The sequence below is a fragment of the Syngnathoides biaculeatus genome, chromosome 21, assembly GCF_019802595.1.
Source record: "Syngnathoides biaculeatus isolate LvHL_M chromosome 21, ASM1980259v1, whole genome shotgun sequence".
Lineage (NCBI taxonomy): Eukaryota > Metazoa > Chordata > Actinopteri > Syngnathiformes > Syngnathidae > Syngnathoides > Syngnathoides biaculeatus.
In genome coordinates this window covers 5,341,214-5,357,645 of record NC_084660.1, presented here as the reverse complement: position 1 = coordinate 5,357,645, position 16,432 = coordinate 5,341,214, and the positions used below count along the sequence as shown (strand labels likewise).

The following is a 16,432-nucleotide window of genomic DNA, read 5'->3' as shown; positions in this document are numbered from 1 at the left end:
GGAGGGGACTCCCCCCAAAAAAAAAGTTTTGGGGGAAGGCAAACTCCAGAGCGCCGCCTACTGCTCTGGGCGTGGGCGTGACGGATGGCGACATCCGCCAAATGGGGAAAAAGCTCGCAGAAACGTGGACGAAGTCAAGCGGAAAACGACTGTTACTAAATTCCCCCCCACACACACACACAAAAAAACCCACCCCAAACTCAACTTTAACAGCGCAAAACAATAATGACCTTATTGCAGTTTAATAATTGCTCAAAATGAAATGTGATTATCCCGACACGCTACTTTTGTAGATTTTCAATTTAATATTGCCACTGAAAAAAATGTCCTTTGAATTAATTTAATAATGTAGCTCGGTTGATTAACATTTTATTACTGAGCAAATGTACTCAACTTCCGAGAGAGGGCGCCACTGTGCTCCAAGTTTGACGCACAACCTTTACGCAGGACTTTTGCGGCGCGTTTTGCACGCGCGGGTCACGTGGCTGACGCCGCTTCCCAGTGGGCGGCTCCCGCGCACCCGAGGGGTTAATTGGGGTCACCCTGACTCGGGGAGTCGAGTCCACGATGGCCCGCGACCCGGCGAGCCTGCTGTGAGTGGCGCCCGCGGCCGCACCGACGATGGTCGCCGTTTGTCGCCTCCTTGCTGGAGCTCACTAGCGCCCGCGGCTTCTTTGTGACAAACATGCGCGTCCCGGTCCCGGTCCAAGTCCTGGCCGTGGCCCTCCTCCTGGGCCATGTGGCCGGGTCCGAAATGCCTCCGGGTCGCCGCCTGCACCGGCCGCTGAGCGACGAACAGAAGGCCGACCAGAACCTGCAGTTCATGTTGAGTTTGTACCGCAGCGCGACGCGACCGGGCGGTCGACCCAAACAACACCGCAAGTTCGGATCCAACACGTTGCGCCTGCTCAGACCCTCCGTGTCGTCGGCGCGCTACATGCCGGTGTCCAGAGGTGAGGAACACGAGCCGTTGACAGCTGCCGGGGAGCTTTTGAGTGATCATTAAAAATGGAGAAAAATTGCCTTCAAGATGATTTCTTAGATTTTCTTTTCAACCACCAAACAACGTTGCCTTGAAAACTGCCCGCTAGTTTAATGATTGCATATGTTGGGAAATACAAATGACATGCTAACACTTAGCATCAATGAGCAACTTTTTTTCTTTCTTTTAACGTTAAAGCAATGGGATTTTTGAACACAAATGGTGGAGCAGCACATGTAAAGTTTAAACACTTCAAGCACATTTTTCATCCTCGATACAAAATGAGGGGGGGATTCGTGGAATTTCCGTTCGTTTCAATGAGGGAAGAAGAGGTTTTGATTTGCGATTACGGTCCTGGACCAAATTAAACTAGCATCTCGAGTCAGCGCTTGATGGGTGCCAGGTGCCAGGTGCTCAATGCTCGACGCCTTGGCAGGGGTCTCATCTTTGCATCTCTTGTTTTTGCTTTTCGCTTTCAAAGACCACCGCTACACGTTCAGCGTCCAGTACCACGTGGACGTGCTTCCTTCGGAGCAGCTGATCCGAGCGTCCTTCGTCCACCTGCGCGCTCCGTCCCCCGCCGGCCTCCCGCCGCCCCGCTGCCGCGCCCGCGTCACGTGGCCGGGCGAGGAGAGCCTGGTCGCCACCATGGAGCCCCACCAGCGCTGGACGGAGGCGGACGTCGGCGCTCGCGTCCTCCGGGGCGGGGGACGCTTGACCCTCACCGCCCAGTACTTGTGTCGGGAGCAGGGGCGCTCCGAAGGGGACCGAGTCCCGTTTCGCTGGTGGGGGAACAGACTGCGAGGGGAGCCCCACCTGGAAGCCCCTTCGCTGCTTTTGTACCTGGAGGAGGAGCGGGACGGGATGGACTGGATGATGGGGCAGCTGTCGGGGGCCAAAGGGGGGGGAGACCTCGTCGGGCGGCTGAGCCGGTGGCACCCCCTCCTCCGCCGGCGCCGCAGCCCCGGAAGCTCCCCGCCCACTCCCGGACCCCCCTCCGTCCCCAAAGAGGTGAAACGCAAAAGCGGCGCACCCAAGAACCGCTGCAAGCTGCACTCCTTCCGGCTGTCCTTCAACAAGCTCAACTTGGGTCACTACATCGCGCCGCCCGTCTACAACCCTCGCTTCTGTCAGGGCGACTGCCCCCGCGTGCTGACCTCCGGCTACCACTCCCCCAACCACGCCATCATCCAGACCATCATCAACGAGCTGGGGGTGGGCGACGTCCCCCCCCCTTCCTGCGTGCCCTACAAGTACATGCCTATGAGCGTTCTCGTGCTGCACAAGAAGAAGGTGGAGTACAAGGAACTGGAGGACATGGTGGCCGAGTCGTGCACGTGCCGCTAGTCACGTAAATGTACTCGGGGGGGCGGTTTGGACTCTGCGGTCACGCCGAGCGGAGACAGTCCACGGTTGGCCGTCACTTTGTGTGCAGCACTGAAAATAAATATTGCTACCTTGCTCAAAGGCATTCCACGCTCAAAACATTGTAAAAGCATGTCGTCTTCTCTGCCGCGCGCGTCTGCAGTCTTGTTTTTCCCAATTTTTTTGTTTTTTTTTTTTGGGGGGGGCGGGATTTACTCAACCCTTCTATGACGCTCGGGGACAAAGATGATTTTAACGTGCCGGATGTGAAGCTCGCGAAGGCCTCGTGTCACTTTCTTTGCAATTTTTTTGTACCTATTTATAACTGGGGAGGGGGGAAGACAAATGTTCACGATTTTTTTTTTTTTTATATATAAAGAGTGAAAATGAATAATAAAATAAACTGCATATTTTTCTAAAGCTGAATTTGTTTGATTGTGTTTCCCTCAATGACAGGAGCGCCCTCAAACCTGAGCAACATCAATCATAATGACTTACCTTGGGCTGAACCGACACATTTCGTCCAGCGGAGGGCGCGCTTTGACAGCGATAAACATTGGCGATGGCGATTGGAACCCTGAAAAACAATATATATACATATATATATATATTTTTTCCCCCCGTTAAATCCGTGACAAAACGTTTGGGTGTGATTCCAGAATAAAGCCACAAATGCTGTCTCAATTAAAAATCATATTTTGCTCTCTGGTGTGAGTTTTAAAAGCTGCGGCGTGTCGTCGCAAAGCAAAGAGTCATAAAGTGATGACTCGACGGATCAGTGGGTCACGTAGCGACGTGCGTATCTACGGGGGCCCGCGCGCACGCGCAAAAAGCAAAGTCCAACTGTGGCATAATCTCCGATGTCCGCCAGAGGTTGCAGGATGGTGGGTGGCTTCCCCGGACGAGAGTTCCGTGAACGAGTCCGGGTCAGACGAGGTCACGTCGAGCGACCGTCTGGGCAGAAAGAGAAGTTCAATCCGCCGTAGCTTTAATACATAACGCGAAATGTCATAGATGGGCTATCTGGAATTGAGGGTACAGCTGGACCCCAAAGTCCTTATGGTTGCCCCCCTACCCCTCCCCATCAAAAAAAAAAAAAAAATGTCTTGCCAAGTATTTGCGATGAAGGCCAGACTGAGTCAACACCGGCTGGGAGATTCTTGCCAAATGACGGCGGAGATTGGCACCGGATCGGCACCGACGAGCACGTCTGCTTACGTAAAAATGTTTTTTTTTTAATGCAATCTTTGATATTTTTCCAGAATGCAGAATCCTAACCGAAGGGATTCATCATATTCTACTTATTTTTAGAAAATTGTGAAATTTTTCTTTTTCTTTGAATTTTCAGCAAACGGACTTGCGACGATATGCTCCATAGATACATAATTTTTTTTTAACTCTTAACGAGAGATTTTGTTGCGAAAGTCAGTCTAAAGTCCGAATCGACAGATGACGTTCGTTAAAATGTCTTATTGAGAAAAAGGGGGGGGGGGGGGAATGAGTACACTGGAGGGGAGATAAACTTCCCAGGGAAGACTTTTTGCGTCGTCGCGCTTACTTAACCACAGCAGTGAATCAGCACTTCTATTTTTACCATCTTTCTTTTTTTTTTTTTTTTTTTTTTCCCCCAGAAGCATCTTTACCTCCACCTCAGTACAAAGTCGGACCCTTGCACGCAGTTTAAAAGCGGCCTCACGTGTGCTGCGCGTTATCTTTCACCCCCCCCCCCTACATGAAACCAGGGTAAAGTGTGTGTTTGCAAACACGAAGTCCCATTTAGGCCACGGAGGTGATTACCCCCACCCAAAAAAAAAAAAAAAGGGGGGGGGGTGAATGTTGTCTTTATAAAGCGGGTGCAGTCAAGCCAATGTCCAGCTGCCGCTTGTTCCCCCGGGTGAAACTTTTGTCCCTTTTTTTTTTTTTTTTTTTTTTTTTTTTTGAGGGGAGGGGGCTGGAACCACAAAGCGCGTATCATGATGCAGGTGGAAGGTCCCGTCCAGATGCGGAGAACTTCGGTATGCCTCCTGCTGGTGGTGCTGGTTCTGGTTCTGTCCCAGCAGGTGAGTCCCGCTTGAACGACCCCCACCCCACCCCACCCCCAACCCCCGACAAATCACAGAGGAGTCATTGGCGATCTTCTGTGTCCGTGGCCAGGTACGTCCCTCCCCGGTGCCGAGTCCAGGTTCGGCGCACAAGAGGCTGGCCCGCATGAGCCCGCTGTGGAGGATCATGAACAGCAAACCTTTCGGTGCTTTTTGCCAGAACAACTACGAATGCGCCACTGGACTGTGCAGGTACCGTCACGGGGGAGGGAAAAAAAAATCAAAAAAATTGAATTGCCGCCACAAATTAGGTGCCTTTATATGAAGTCTACACACCCACGTACGCCCTTCACTGCCATTGACGGATTTAACAGTCCAAATTTCAACGAGACTGGCAGTGAATGAGCTGTAGGACTCCATCGGAGGGGGAGGGGGCGGGGATTTGAATATTTTCCAGTGGCGATGTTAAAATAAGCTAAGATGATGTGATTGCACAAGTGTGCACACCCTCTTATGGATAGGCTTCCAATTACTCCATCTTGTGTGTCATAGTGGTCAAAGAACACAGGTGATAGGTGAAGCGTTTAGTATTTTTCTAGCGTGAATTTATCCGATTGGTCTAAGGGTGGTGGTGACACACAAGATGGCGTAATTCGGAAACCTATCCACAGCTGGCCTGCCGCCATTTTTAAGTGCTTCGGCTTGAACCCCCGAATAAAGTTCGGACGTTCAAGTGGCCTACAGCGTGGTCTAACTTTTGAAAATGGATGAAAACGAGGAGGAAATTAGGTCAGGGATGATCTTCCGATGAAAAAGAAACTAGAACATCTGAACTTTGTCGTCGGCCATTTTAAATGGCGTGACGTAGGGTTGCCAATTTGCGGCGACAAACTAGCAATTCGTGCGCACGTTATGTGTATGCCGTGGGCACGATTTCAAAAGTCTTGATTTGTGCAGGGAGGGACACTGCTCCGCCCACCAGCGCCCACCCTCCGAGACCCTCTACGACTAGACGCCGCCGAAACGGGACCGCGGAGGCGGCGTGTTCACGACTGATCCTTCGTCCACTCGGGACCCCTCCGTATTTAATTTATTCCAACCGCATTCACGCATCGCGCGCTTCCATGGGCGTTCCGACTCGACGGCGATGGAGAAGAGACTTGCACGTGGACGTGGTCCACTTTGAGGAGGAACCGGAGCACTTTGAAATGCCCAAAAAAACAATATATATATATGTATATATATATATACATATCTTTGTACTGTTGGCTGTTGACTGTGTTACAGCTGCAATAAAACCCAAACTCAGACTATGTTAGGGATATATATATATATATTTTTTTTTAATTCCTAAAATTGCAGGAATATTAATGAGTCATATAACTTGTTACCAACCATTTGTTTGCACGTTGCGTTGCTATGTACACAGCCTAATCAAGCAAGCAATTAATCAAATCAGAATTCAGACATTTTTTTTTTGGTGTCATATTTCGCCACTCGATGTCATTGAAACGACGTTTTGACCAAAGATAAAGTGGACCCTAAAAATAAGAATGTGGAGGGGAAAAAAAACAAACCTACTTTTGATGTCAAAGGTCAATCAGACTTTGTTCCGCTTCACACCTGAACCCAATCTAATGACGTCAAGAGATCCGCTTCCGGCCGGTTCTTTTGATCCTTCGCGAAGAAGACACGAAGACCCTGCCGCTTCTAATATGTATTTATAATATTTATTTTTACAAGATACTTTCGGCCATAACTTACGCCCCCCCCAAAAAAAAAAAAAAAAATTACGCGTATTTTTAGAACAGCAATTCATCTCACCCACGTATCATGCTGGCTTCCGCATTCTCCACCAATCATATTCAGCCTTGTGAAAGATGCCTTCATGGACCATCGGATTTCAGAGTTACAGCCAAATATATTTTGCGACAACTTCTAAACTTGCATTTGTGAGTCCTTTCAGGGGCGCGTTAGCTTCTGAAATACGGGACAAAAATCGAACTCTTGAACCTCGAGCTATTTTCATAAAATCATGCCACAGACATCTCATCAAGACACCATGGACAATTTTAATTTGGGAAAAGGTGCATAATGTCTTTGCCTCAACCACATCACATTTTTTTTTCCAACGCCGAGACCAACACACAAAAATATTATGTACAAATATAGTGTATGCAAAAGAAGAAATCGGCCCTGTGTCTTCAACACTTTCGCTTGTTTTCTTTCATGGCACCATACATTTTGCTATTATTGACACACACTTTAGTGATGATATACCACGCAAGTTTTATTTCATCTCTGACCCCACCCTCCTAAAAAAAAAAAAAAAAAAAAAGTAGGTCATCGTAAACATTTATGACGTTTGTAAAATGTTCATTTGGAGATTTAAAAAAAAAAATACTATTTACTACTTTGGAAACATCAACAGTCTGTCCTGAATGTGTTCAATTCATGCATCGACACACTCGTGAAAGAAATGCGTGCGCGCACATACAAAATTCATTTTTTTTTTTTTTCATCACTGTTCTGTTTTCTGATGGCTTCTTTGCAGGTCAAACTGCTACAATAAAAACACAAGAAACAAACACACACAAAAAAAGATGATTTAACGCTTGTTTGGAACAGAAGCACTTTGTGAATAATAGTGAACCAGACTCATGTGAAGAGGGCGCATCGATGAAGTTACGCAGGAAGATAAAATAGTTCCTAGCTAGAGGAGATTATTATTATTATTATTTGTATGATTTTTAAATGATCTGCGGGGAAAAAAAATCTCCCTAAGAGATGCTATTTCTGTTGCTAATCTTCGTTCATTGCACTGAAGGGCAACTCGGGTTGATTTTCCTCAGGTGCGGTGGTTTCTTCTACCTCCAATTAGAGGGTGACCAGTGTCCAAGACGGACGGACATAAAGTGCAAAGTTCGGATTCATTTTGTAAAACAGCTTAAAAATTAAAAAAAAAAAAACAAAATGAAAAAAAAACAATGTTATTATAGTTCATGTATTTGTCTCATCTTTTATCACGTTAGGTCAACCAGCTGACGTTGATCCATAATCGACACGACATCATGAACTCCTTCGTGACGATTTAAGCGAAAGAAATACTTTCACCGGTTCAAATTTTTTCCCCCCCATTCTTAAGCAATCAGCAGTGACACCTGAAGCGATGAAAAAAAACAAAAACAAGACTGAGAAAGGGCGTTTGGTGGCAAAGCCATAATTCATTTACAGATATACACTTAAGAGACGTCACGAGGCCGGCGCTGACTCGCCGCGTGGCCGGAGTTTGCACGTCCGTGGCTTTTCGTGCGCGGCGGCGGTCGTTCACTCGTTCCGCAATATGGCAACAGGGTTTCTACTTACTACTGCGACTCACTGAGTTGAGGCCGTCGAAATAAATTCTGTCCGCGTGACCGGCTCGTCGTAAATCCAAAGTGGCACAACGCCGCCACCTGCTGGCCGTTTTACGTGTCATTACAGCTGCCGCCGAACATACGTACTTTCGCCGGGATCAGTCAAGGATTCCAGTCGACAAATTGAAAGGATTTTTAAGCGCGCCGCCGTATGATAAAACACTTTTGGAGGGATTAGGGAATGAGTGAACGATCGGCGCGTTGGGAATCACTCACTCATTCCCTGCTCCCGAATCACGCCAAAGGTATTTTGAATAGAGCAGCTTGAGTTAGTTCCTAAAAATGTCCGCTGAAGCCCTTTGTTGTGACAAGGGAGTTTTGGTGCGGGAACCATCGAGACACAAATCTCTATTTTAGTGACTGGGTGAACGAGTGAGTGATTCCCACCCCAATTTTCCGTGTCCTCGTGAACCTTTTCTTCAGTCCGGAGCGCGTAACTTCTCCTTCTCCCGTCTTGGCACTGTGACGAAGCAGACCGGCGCCGGGAGACGGTACCTGCGCGCTCGTCCGTAAGACCGTCTACAAGGCTGGCAGGTGGCAGTAGGCCTCCAGGGACGCCAAGAGGATGTAGACGAGCCACAGAGACACGAAGAAGAGCGAGGTCAGCAACTTGCAAGTCCTCGGCCCGCCCAGCTCGCCCCCGGCGGTGGCGCCGCGCCGCCGGTAGAGCAGCGTGGCCACGCACATGGACGCCAGAATGGTGAAGAGGGTGACGGAGAAGGCCAGGTTGCCCGGGTCCACTCGGAAGGTCTGGCCCCGGGCGCGCCAGGCCACGGCGGCGATGGTCCACGCCACGCCGATGCCCAGGAAGACGTTGACTGCGTTGGAGCCCGTCACGTTGCCGATGGACGCGTCGGCGTACTGGTCCTGGATGGCTGCCACCTTGCTGGCGAACGTGTCTGGTGAGGGAGGAGACCTCGCACTTATTCCGGCTCCTACGAGTGCACTCCGTTGTCTGTGTACTAGTGCAAACGACATCCTAAGACATTTCAGCCTACAAGTAGAATGACTGTCCGAATAGTGACCTATTTCTTATACTGTAGGACAGACATGTCCAAAGTCCGGCCCCCGGGCCAATTGCGGCCCGTGGACAAATTTTTACCGGCCCGCGGCCTCTATCATGAAATCAATAATATGCGGCCCGCCAGCACTGTTGACCACAGTATAAAATACATGTGTACAAAAAGCTATTTTTCATATTTTTCATTTCACCAGAAGATGGCAGTAGCCCTGTGGCCGCACTCCGGCCGCCGTGACCCTTGACCTTGCGTGATCGTTTCAGCCCAGCCCATTTCTAACATGGCGTCTGTACACAAAAAAAGGAAAGTTGACCGCGAGGGCCGCCGCTTCCAGGACAAGTGGAAATTTGAGTATTTTTTTCACAGAAATACGAAACAACTGTGTCTGCCTAATTTGCCAAGAGACTGTGGCTGTTTTCAAGGAATTCAACATCAAGAGGCACTACCAGACGAAACATGCTAGCTACGACAAGCTAACTGGGAACAAACGCGGTGAAAAAGTGAAGCAACTGGAAGCTGTTTTAACGGCACGGCAAAGCTTTTTCACAAGAGTCCGTGAGTAATAGTAATAGTAATAGTGAATAATATGTAATGTTTCACATGAACTTAGATATCCTTTATAGTTTTCTTAATTTTTTGTGGTTTGTGATTTCGGTAAAAACCTAAATGTAAAAAAAAAAATGTAAAAGTAAAAGTATGCCATTTGTAATTAAATAAAAAAAAATCCCCAAAAGTTAATTTGTATTTAATGTTAATGGTTCAAAGAATGTCAGGCTAAATAGTCGGCCCCCACACATTTTCACCTTACCAAATCTGGCCCTCTTTGCAAAATGTTTGGACACCCCTGCTGTAGGACATCTCTGCACACTAGTACAACAACTAGGGCGCACTACTAGGACTACCGTCATTTCCCGCCTATAAGCCGCGACTTTTTTCACACGCTTTCAACCCTGCGGTTTATGCGGTGATGCGGCTTTATTTGTGCATTTTGTTCTCACGGCCGCAAGGGGGCACTCGAGCAGAAAAGGTAAGCGTGAGACCCGGTGGAATATACGTGCCGAGGAAGTGACTTTTACCGGTCCGGCCCTGATAACGCTGCGCTAGCGTGTTACTGCCGTGTCTTGGTGATTTTTACCAGTATGTTTTTTTTTTTTTTTTTTTTTTTTTTTACCGGCCCTGTTAGCACGGCGGCATTAGCGTTAGCGTGACGGCGCTAGCGTTAAACTCTCTGTGTACCGTGTTTCAATGTTGGTTTCAATGTTGGCACTCGCGGCTTTTACACGGCTGCAGCCTATGTATGTACCAAATGGTATTTCCTTGACAGGGTGAGGTTTATAACCAGCTGGGCTTCGTAGGGGGGAATTACGGTACTTTTGGACGACTGTGTAACATTCCTGTAACCAGTAAACGAGCCCCCACCTGGCACGGACGTCCCCAGCGCTACGAAGACCACCGCCGTCACCGAGTCCTTCAGCCCCACCGTGCAGCCGAAGTGCGACGCCAGGTCGCCGGTGATGGCCGTCAGCACGCCGATCAGCGAGATGGAAACGATGAAGCAGGCCCATCCGTTCCAGTACTCGGTGGGCGGGACGAAGGCGAACAGAACCTTCCAGAAGACGGTCAGGAAGTGCATGATGTAGTCGAAGCACGACGGCAGGCGCTCCTCGCCGCTCTCGTCGTCGTCGTCGTCCCCTTCGGCGCCGAAAAAGAAGAAAAACGCTACTAGTGCTACTTACGCTACCGAATACATTCATTTATGTAACACGGGTTCATGACTGCGCACATGCTCGATTCACGGTGTTGATACTTTATGATCCTCACTGTTTGAAGTGCTCTGCTGTCATCTTTTGGCATGGATACATTTTTACAAAGCCCTTTTGTGGCATGGGGGTGTTAATCATCTGCGGATTTTCTTTATTCTCAACAGGGCGCACATGTATAATAATATTATCGTAACAGTGTCGTAACAGTTTAATAATGCGGCCGTGTGCGTACCTGCGCTGACAGTCACCGCATTGACAAACTGCTCCCTCCAGCTGCTGCTTCCCACCACCAAGGCAAGATTGGTCTTCTTGATCATCTTGTCCACTGTACTCTGCACACGCACGCACGCAAAAAAAAAAAAAAAAAACGTGTAGGCGAGCACACCACGCAAGCAGAGCGGAAAAAAAGAGCAGGAAAAAAAAAAAAAACAAGTGAGACAAACATCCGGGTGTGGACAGGAAAGTGGAAGAAAAAAATAATAATAAAAGTGCTGATTTTAAGCCTTTCCAAGAGCTGTAATGTACAATATTGCAATATAAAGGTGCAGGAAATCGATGAGTGTGACGGTTTGTATACATAGACAAAAAAAAAAAAAAAAAGTCATGCGAGTGTACGACGAAGACAAAGAGAGAGAGAGAGAGAGAGAGAGAGAGAGAAAGAGAGAGAGAGAGAGAAAGAGAGATGGACAACCTTGCTACGCTGCTCCAAAAGCACATCCACTGCTCTCTGTACACACACACACACACGCACACACACACATACACAAATAAATGAAAAATGGCCCACGTTGAACGAATAATTCCAGGATGCCTGGTCACTTCATTAGGTACAGCCGCAGAGCCGAAATCTTCCCGAATCATCCAAAGTTCAGGATTTGGATGCTTTTCACTCGAAACGAGGGCCCGCTCGTATTAGTGTCAAACTCAAGGCTCCGGGGGCCAGAGCCGGCCCGCCACACGATTTTACGTGGCCCGCCCAGCCAAATCTAGCGTGTCAATTTCAATTATTCTTGTTGAAAATTTGTACCAAAAAAAAAAATGTCAAATTGGCACGCGTCGTAACTGATAAAGTTGAGATATTCCAAGCATTTTGAAGAAAACATAAAGAAAAAAACGGGCCATTTTTTTGCCAATTATTTCCCCCCCCCCATAAGATATTCAAACATTTTAATAGAACTCATTTTTTTTCTCTCTCTTTTGCAATGTTAAATACTGGAAGGACAAACGCTAATTATAAAACAGTCAAATGTTCATTTATATCTTTATTGTTGTAATCATTACGGGACTAATAGTTAATTTTATTCATCCCATATTTTTTTTGAATCAACCAGCCGATTAGTCGGTTATCGCGCAGGTGTCGAACTCAAGGCCCCGGGGTATGAGTATGAATTCCATGATTTTTGATCAAATCTGTACCAAAATATAACATTTTCATATCATAAATGATCACGGCCAGATATTGCACAGATTATTGCGTACCCAAACATCAGCAACATTAAGCTTGATTCCTGATACCAAAACTAGCTTCTAAATTTCACGCGTCAATAGAACGTGACAAAAAAAGAATTTGACACCCCTGGGTGATCGGAATGTTATTCTGCCAAATATCGGACTCGATCACAGCCTATGAAAAAAACGGAGCGACCCAAAAATATCGCCACCATGTTTGAAATGTTGGTTTCTTGATAACATATTTTGGCTTGGCCTCACGAGAAACTATTGAATTTCCCAACCGTTTGCGGCCCGAAACGAAAACGAGCTCCAGAAAATGAACGAATGGACGAAGGGACGCCGGGATGCCGTGCGGCGCTACCTTAAATTCGTACGACTCCTCGATGACGACCTCGACTTGCGTGTGCTCCCCCAGGCTGGGGCACCCCATCTTGGCCACCTCCTCCTCTTCCGCCCCCACCGCCGGCTTGTTTTCGTTGGAATCTCCTGCGGAACAAAACGCCGACAACAGGCGGGAACGCTTCATTCGTCCGATTTTCGGTCAATCAACGGGTAATCGCCGATCAAATGAATCGACCCCGCCGCCCCTCCCATTTATGGATTCATCGTTACGAGAGCTTATTTCACTTAAAATTGGCCAAATTATTGGAATTTTAGTAAATATTTGTCGATTTCTGGAGTCCTCCATGAGACATAAGACAAATAAAATAAGACATTCACAAACATCTGCTTGGACTTCAGACTGAATACAAAGATTTTTGCCTATTTTATGACGTTACATTTTTCAAATCATGATCTTTTTTTAATTTGATTCATCAACAAAAATAATGGAAGAAAAGAATAATGGATTAAAATAATTGTTAGCTACAGACCTTTAAAGTAGTTTTACCCACCAAAATAATATTTTGTCAATAATTTATGCATTTGTAAAAAAAATGAATAAATTAAATCATTTATTCATTTTTTAAAATGTAATAAATTAGTTTTTAATTTATTCATTTTTTTTTATACAATTCAGTTTTACAAACATGACGTCCAAAGTACAATGAGAACATCAAAATATATACACTGTGTTATTGTTCTGTTCTCTAAATCTTTCAAGAAGAGGAAATATGAGCTCTTTTCTTGGACAAAAAAAATGGATTTATTTTATACTATGACAACTTTCGGTCCGATACTAACCCTAACCCTAACCCGTGATCGCAATTCCATGTCTCAGTGGTGTCTGGCTATTTGATTTGATTTGATATGAATTCGATTGCCACACCGTGCTTCTGTCCAATCTCCAAGAGAAGCGGCTCGCCCAGCTCGATGGTGAAGGTCTTGTTCTTCTCGTACTCCTCGTCGTCGATAATCCTCACCTCGATGATCTTCCTGCACGTGCGGGGGAGCAGACGCTTGATTAACGTTCGGGGCTCTCTGGACCTCGGCGAAGGCGGCGCTAGAATCTGTTTTTGACGTTTCCGCCGCTCTGCGTTCCCGTCCCGGCTGCCGCGTTGATTTACTCCCGCTGGATGTGGGTTTTTTTTTTTGTTTGTTTTTTTTTTTTGTGCATGCGTGCGTGCGTGCGGTGGCAAAATATTTTCTTTAGCGCGGATGATTTATAGACACAGTCTTGTTTTACTGCTTCTGCTTCTGGCTGGTAGACGCACAGACGCGCGCACGTACAAACAAACAAACACACACCTCCTCCGAGCTCGCTCCCTTCTCCCCAAAACAACTTGAAATTGAATTGTTATCAGCAACAACCAAAATTCTAACGTGCTCGCCTTTCCGTCCCGCAAAATAAGCACGCGTTATTATTGGCGGTATCGGATCAGGGCGTTTTCGGAATCAGCCGAAATTGAAGGTCGCCGATCGGAGACGTCCCACCCAAATCCTTCCTTTTCTTGGTTAATTAGCCGCTTTGGCAGGCTGTGCTGCTCCTCCAAAGCAAATTCCTTTCCGGTCCACAACAGCAGATGGTAGAGGGGAGAAACGTTTCCCGCAAGTTGAGCCCCTCGCCGTGGCAAACGGACTCTTCAGTCCCCTCTGACGACCGGGGCTCCGCTTTCAGAAATGAAAAAAGTTCACCCTTGACCCCCGGGGACAACGACAAGGGCCGGCGGCCGAGAGCCTCTTAGGGGCCGTTCAGTCCTGTCCCCCGAAACAAGCTGAGGTGAAAGGGTAGCCGCTCCTTATGCCTAAAGTTGAACTGGAGGTCACCATGGCAACAAGGCAGATGCCTACCAGTGTGAGTCGAAGAGGTTTAAACGAGAAAAGTTGTTGCTATCATGGCCGTTGGCTAAAACAGGGACAGACGCACAAACAGGGACACACACGCATTCTGTGACGTACACGCAAACAGCAACACACGCAAGGATGGACACACAAACAGGGACGCGCACGCATGCATTATGTGATGTACACACAAACAGCAACACACACGCAAGGATGGACACACAAACAGGGACACTCACACATACTGTGACGTACACACAAACAGCAACCCGCACAAGGATGGACACGCACACATACGGTGATGTATACAAAAACAACAACACACACAAGCACACAAGGATGGACACACAAACAGGGATGCGCACGTGTACTGTGATGTACACGCAAACAGCAACACACATAAGGATGGACACACGCACAAACAGGAACACACACAAACAGGGATGGACACACAAACAGGGACACGCACACCGTGATGTACACAACAGCAACACTTACAAGGATGGACACACAAACAGGGACACGCACGCACGCATTCTGTGATGTACACACAAACAGCAACAGACTTAAGGATGGACACGCACACATACTGTGATGTACACACACAAGGATGGACGCACAAATAGCAACACACACAAGGATGGACACACAAACAGGGACGCTTATGCATTCTGTGACGTACGCAAAAACAGCAACACACACAAGGATGGAGAGACAAACCTGGAGACAAAAAGACACACACAAGAACACAAACAGGGACAAATGGATGCACACACACAAACAGACACACACGCACACAAAGACACGATCCCACCCTACACGGCGACAGACAAAAACACACAACTTTTCCAAAAGCCGACTTGTTGTGCTGAAGAGGAGAAACCAGCCGGCAGAGGCGAGATGGCGCAACCTCGGCCTTAAAGAAGACGTCCCGAGGACGAGAAGCGCCTCCCGCTCGCGTCCGCTCGTTTCCCTGCCCACAACTTCCGAGCGTTAAATGTGTGCTTAACGAGCGCGGCGGAAAACAACATTTTCCCCGCGGCCCTCGCCGACCACTAACGGACGGCTCGAGCAAGTTGGGTTCCGCTTCACGCCCTACTTCCCCTCTCATTAAAAAGTGGCATGTTTTTAATTAGCGCCCGCTCAAACTTTAACATTGCTAGTTGACAACGGAAGAAAATTGCGGCGGACGTATCCCGATATTCCCCGTTGAAAGGAAATTCCAGCACTGTATTGAAAACAAAATAAACATAAGAAAATACAGCAATCTAAATGAATTCATTGTTTTTTTTTTTGTGGGGGGGGGCTCTCGCTTTGATCAAAAATCCATTCATCTGTTCGAGCCCACCATTTTTTTATTTTACAATTTAATTCAATGGCCATCAATCTCTTCTTTGGGTTTTCACGGATAAACAGGCAAGTAAGGATTTATAGTCGAGCGCTACTGGAAGCGACGTTTGCACGTTTGTCTGTTTCTACGTGTTGCTGCTCCACTTGTGCTAAAATAGCAGTTATCACTACCGAAACAGCTTTTGCTAATTTCGTTATCCCGTCTATGACGTTACACATTATATGTTAGCGTAAAGCTAGAGCACCTTGTTTAGAATCCTTTCTTGCTCCACTTCCTTCTTCTTCTCCCCTGACTTTTATCACTTCAATCCCGCGCCAGACTTTGAAATTCCGTTCAAGCGGAACGAACAAACAAGAGACGTGACAAGTAAACAAAAGCATTCTGGAGGGCGGCGGAGGAGGAGGAGCGCCAGGGCGGCGGTCCGGGCCGATGACTTACGACGAGCGTTCTGACGCCAGGAAAAATGAAATTAAAAAAAAAAAAAAAAAAAAACAAAAACAAAAACAGACGGACACGTTGAGGCGCTGAAGCCGAAGAAACAGCAGGAAACTGATCCCGGCGCCACGCGAGGACGTCGAGAAGAAGCAAGCGCCTCCGCGAGGAGCGACGAGCGCGTTACGGAAGAGCGTGCGCCAGAGACGATGACAACTCAACGCTGGGGATGGGATAAAAAGAGCAAAAGCTCAAGGGACGCTCTTAATGAGGGAACATTTGAAGCTTGCTTAAGCCGCAAACGCCACGCTCGGTCACACGGGCAAACAAAGAGAAATCTTCAAATTTATGACACAGGAGGAAAGTGAGAAAAGCGGTCGGATTGGATCG

At 47.4% G+C, this 16,432-nt stretch overlaps 3 protein-coding genes and 1 long non-coding RNA gene across 12 annotated transcripts in view; 2 read left to right on the top strand and 2 right to left on the bottom strand.

Annotated features, from left to right (window-relative positions):
• Positions 1–454: 454 nt before the first annotated feature.
• bmp15 (bone morphogenetic protein 15) lies at positions 455–2,748 on the top strand. Its single transcript, XM_061808553.1, has 2 exons — positions 455–953; positions 1,464–2,748. Exons 1-2 carry the CDS (start codon positions 686–688, stop codon positions 2,327–2,329), a joined length of 1,134 nt encoding a protein of 377 aa, XP_061664537.1. The 5' UTR covers positions 455–685; the 3' UTR covers positions 2,330–2,748.
• LOC133494588 (uncharacterized) lies at positions 890–6,015 on the bottom strand. The gene is made up of 3 exons (XR_009793325.1): positions 5,971–6,015; positions 2,846–2,924; positions 890–988 (listed from the first exon to the last, which is right to left on the bottom strand). It is a non-coding gene; the product is annotated as an uncharacterized LOC133494588 (long non-coding RNA).
• On the top strand, positions 3,082–5,638 carry LOC133494586 (liver-expressed antimicrobial peptide 2-like). Of its 5 annotated transcripts, none has more exons than XM_061808567.1 (4): positions 3,082–3,231; positions 4,295–4,407; positions 4,502–4,641; positions 5,347–5,638. In XM_061808567.1, exons 2-4 carry the CDS (start codon positions 4,321–4,323, stop codon positions 5,399–5,401), a joined length of 282 nt encoding a protein of 93 aa, XP_061664551.1. In that variant the 5' UTR covers positions 3,082–3,231; positions 4,295–4,320; the 3' UTR covers positions 5,402–5,638. The 5 variants fall into 5 exon arrangements, with proteins under 5 accessions (XP_061664551.1, XP_061664548.1, XP_061664549.1 ...); XM_061808564.1 differs by having other exon boundaries at positions 3,195–3,565; XM_061808565.1 differs by having other exon boundaries at positions 3,195–3,565; positions 4,290–4,407.
• A 155-nt stretch (positions 6,016–6,170) lies between the features above and the next one.
• The window catches only part of LOC133494471 (sodium/calcium exchanger 1-like), a 40,396-nt gene continuing 30,134 nt past the window's right edge, over positions 6,171–16,432 (bottom strand). For 4 of the 5 annotated variants that reach the window (XM_061808349.1, XM_061808352.1, XM_061808351.1 and 1 more), the window contains exons 12-17: positions 13,307–13,413; positions 12,401–12,525; positions 11,279–11,314; positions 10,820–10,919; positions 10,244–10,516; positions 6,171–8,704 (exon numbers count right to left, since the gene is read on the bottom strand). In XM_061808349.1, coding sequence (XP_061664333.1) covers positions 8,325–8,704; positions 10,244–10,516; positions 10,820–10,919; positions 11,279–11,314; positions 12,401–12,525; positions 13,307–13,413 — 1,021 coding nt within the window. In that variant the 3' untranslated portion in view covers positions 6,171–8,324. The remainder of the gene's footprint in view (positions 8,705–10,243; positions 10,517–10,819; positions 10,920–11,278; positions 11,315–12,400; positions 12,526–13,306; positions 13,414–16,432) is intronic. The other variant, XM_061808353.1, reaches the window with a different exon arrangement.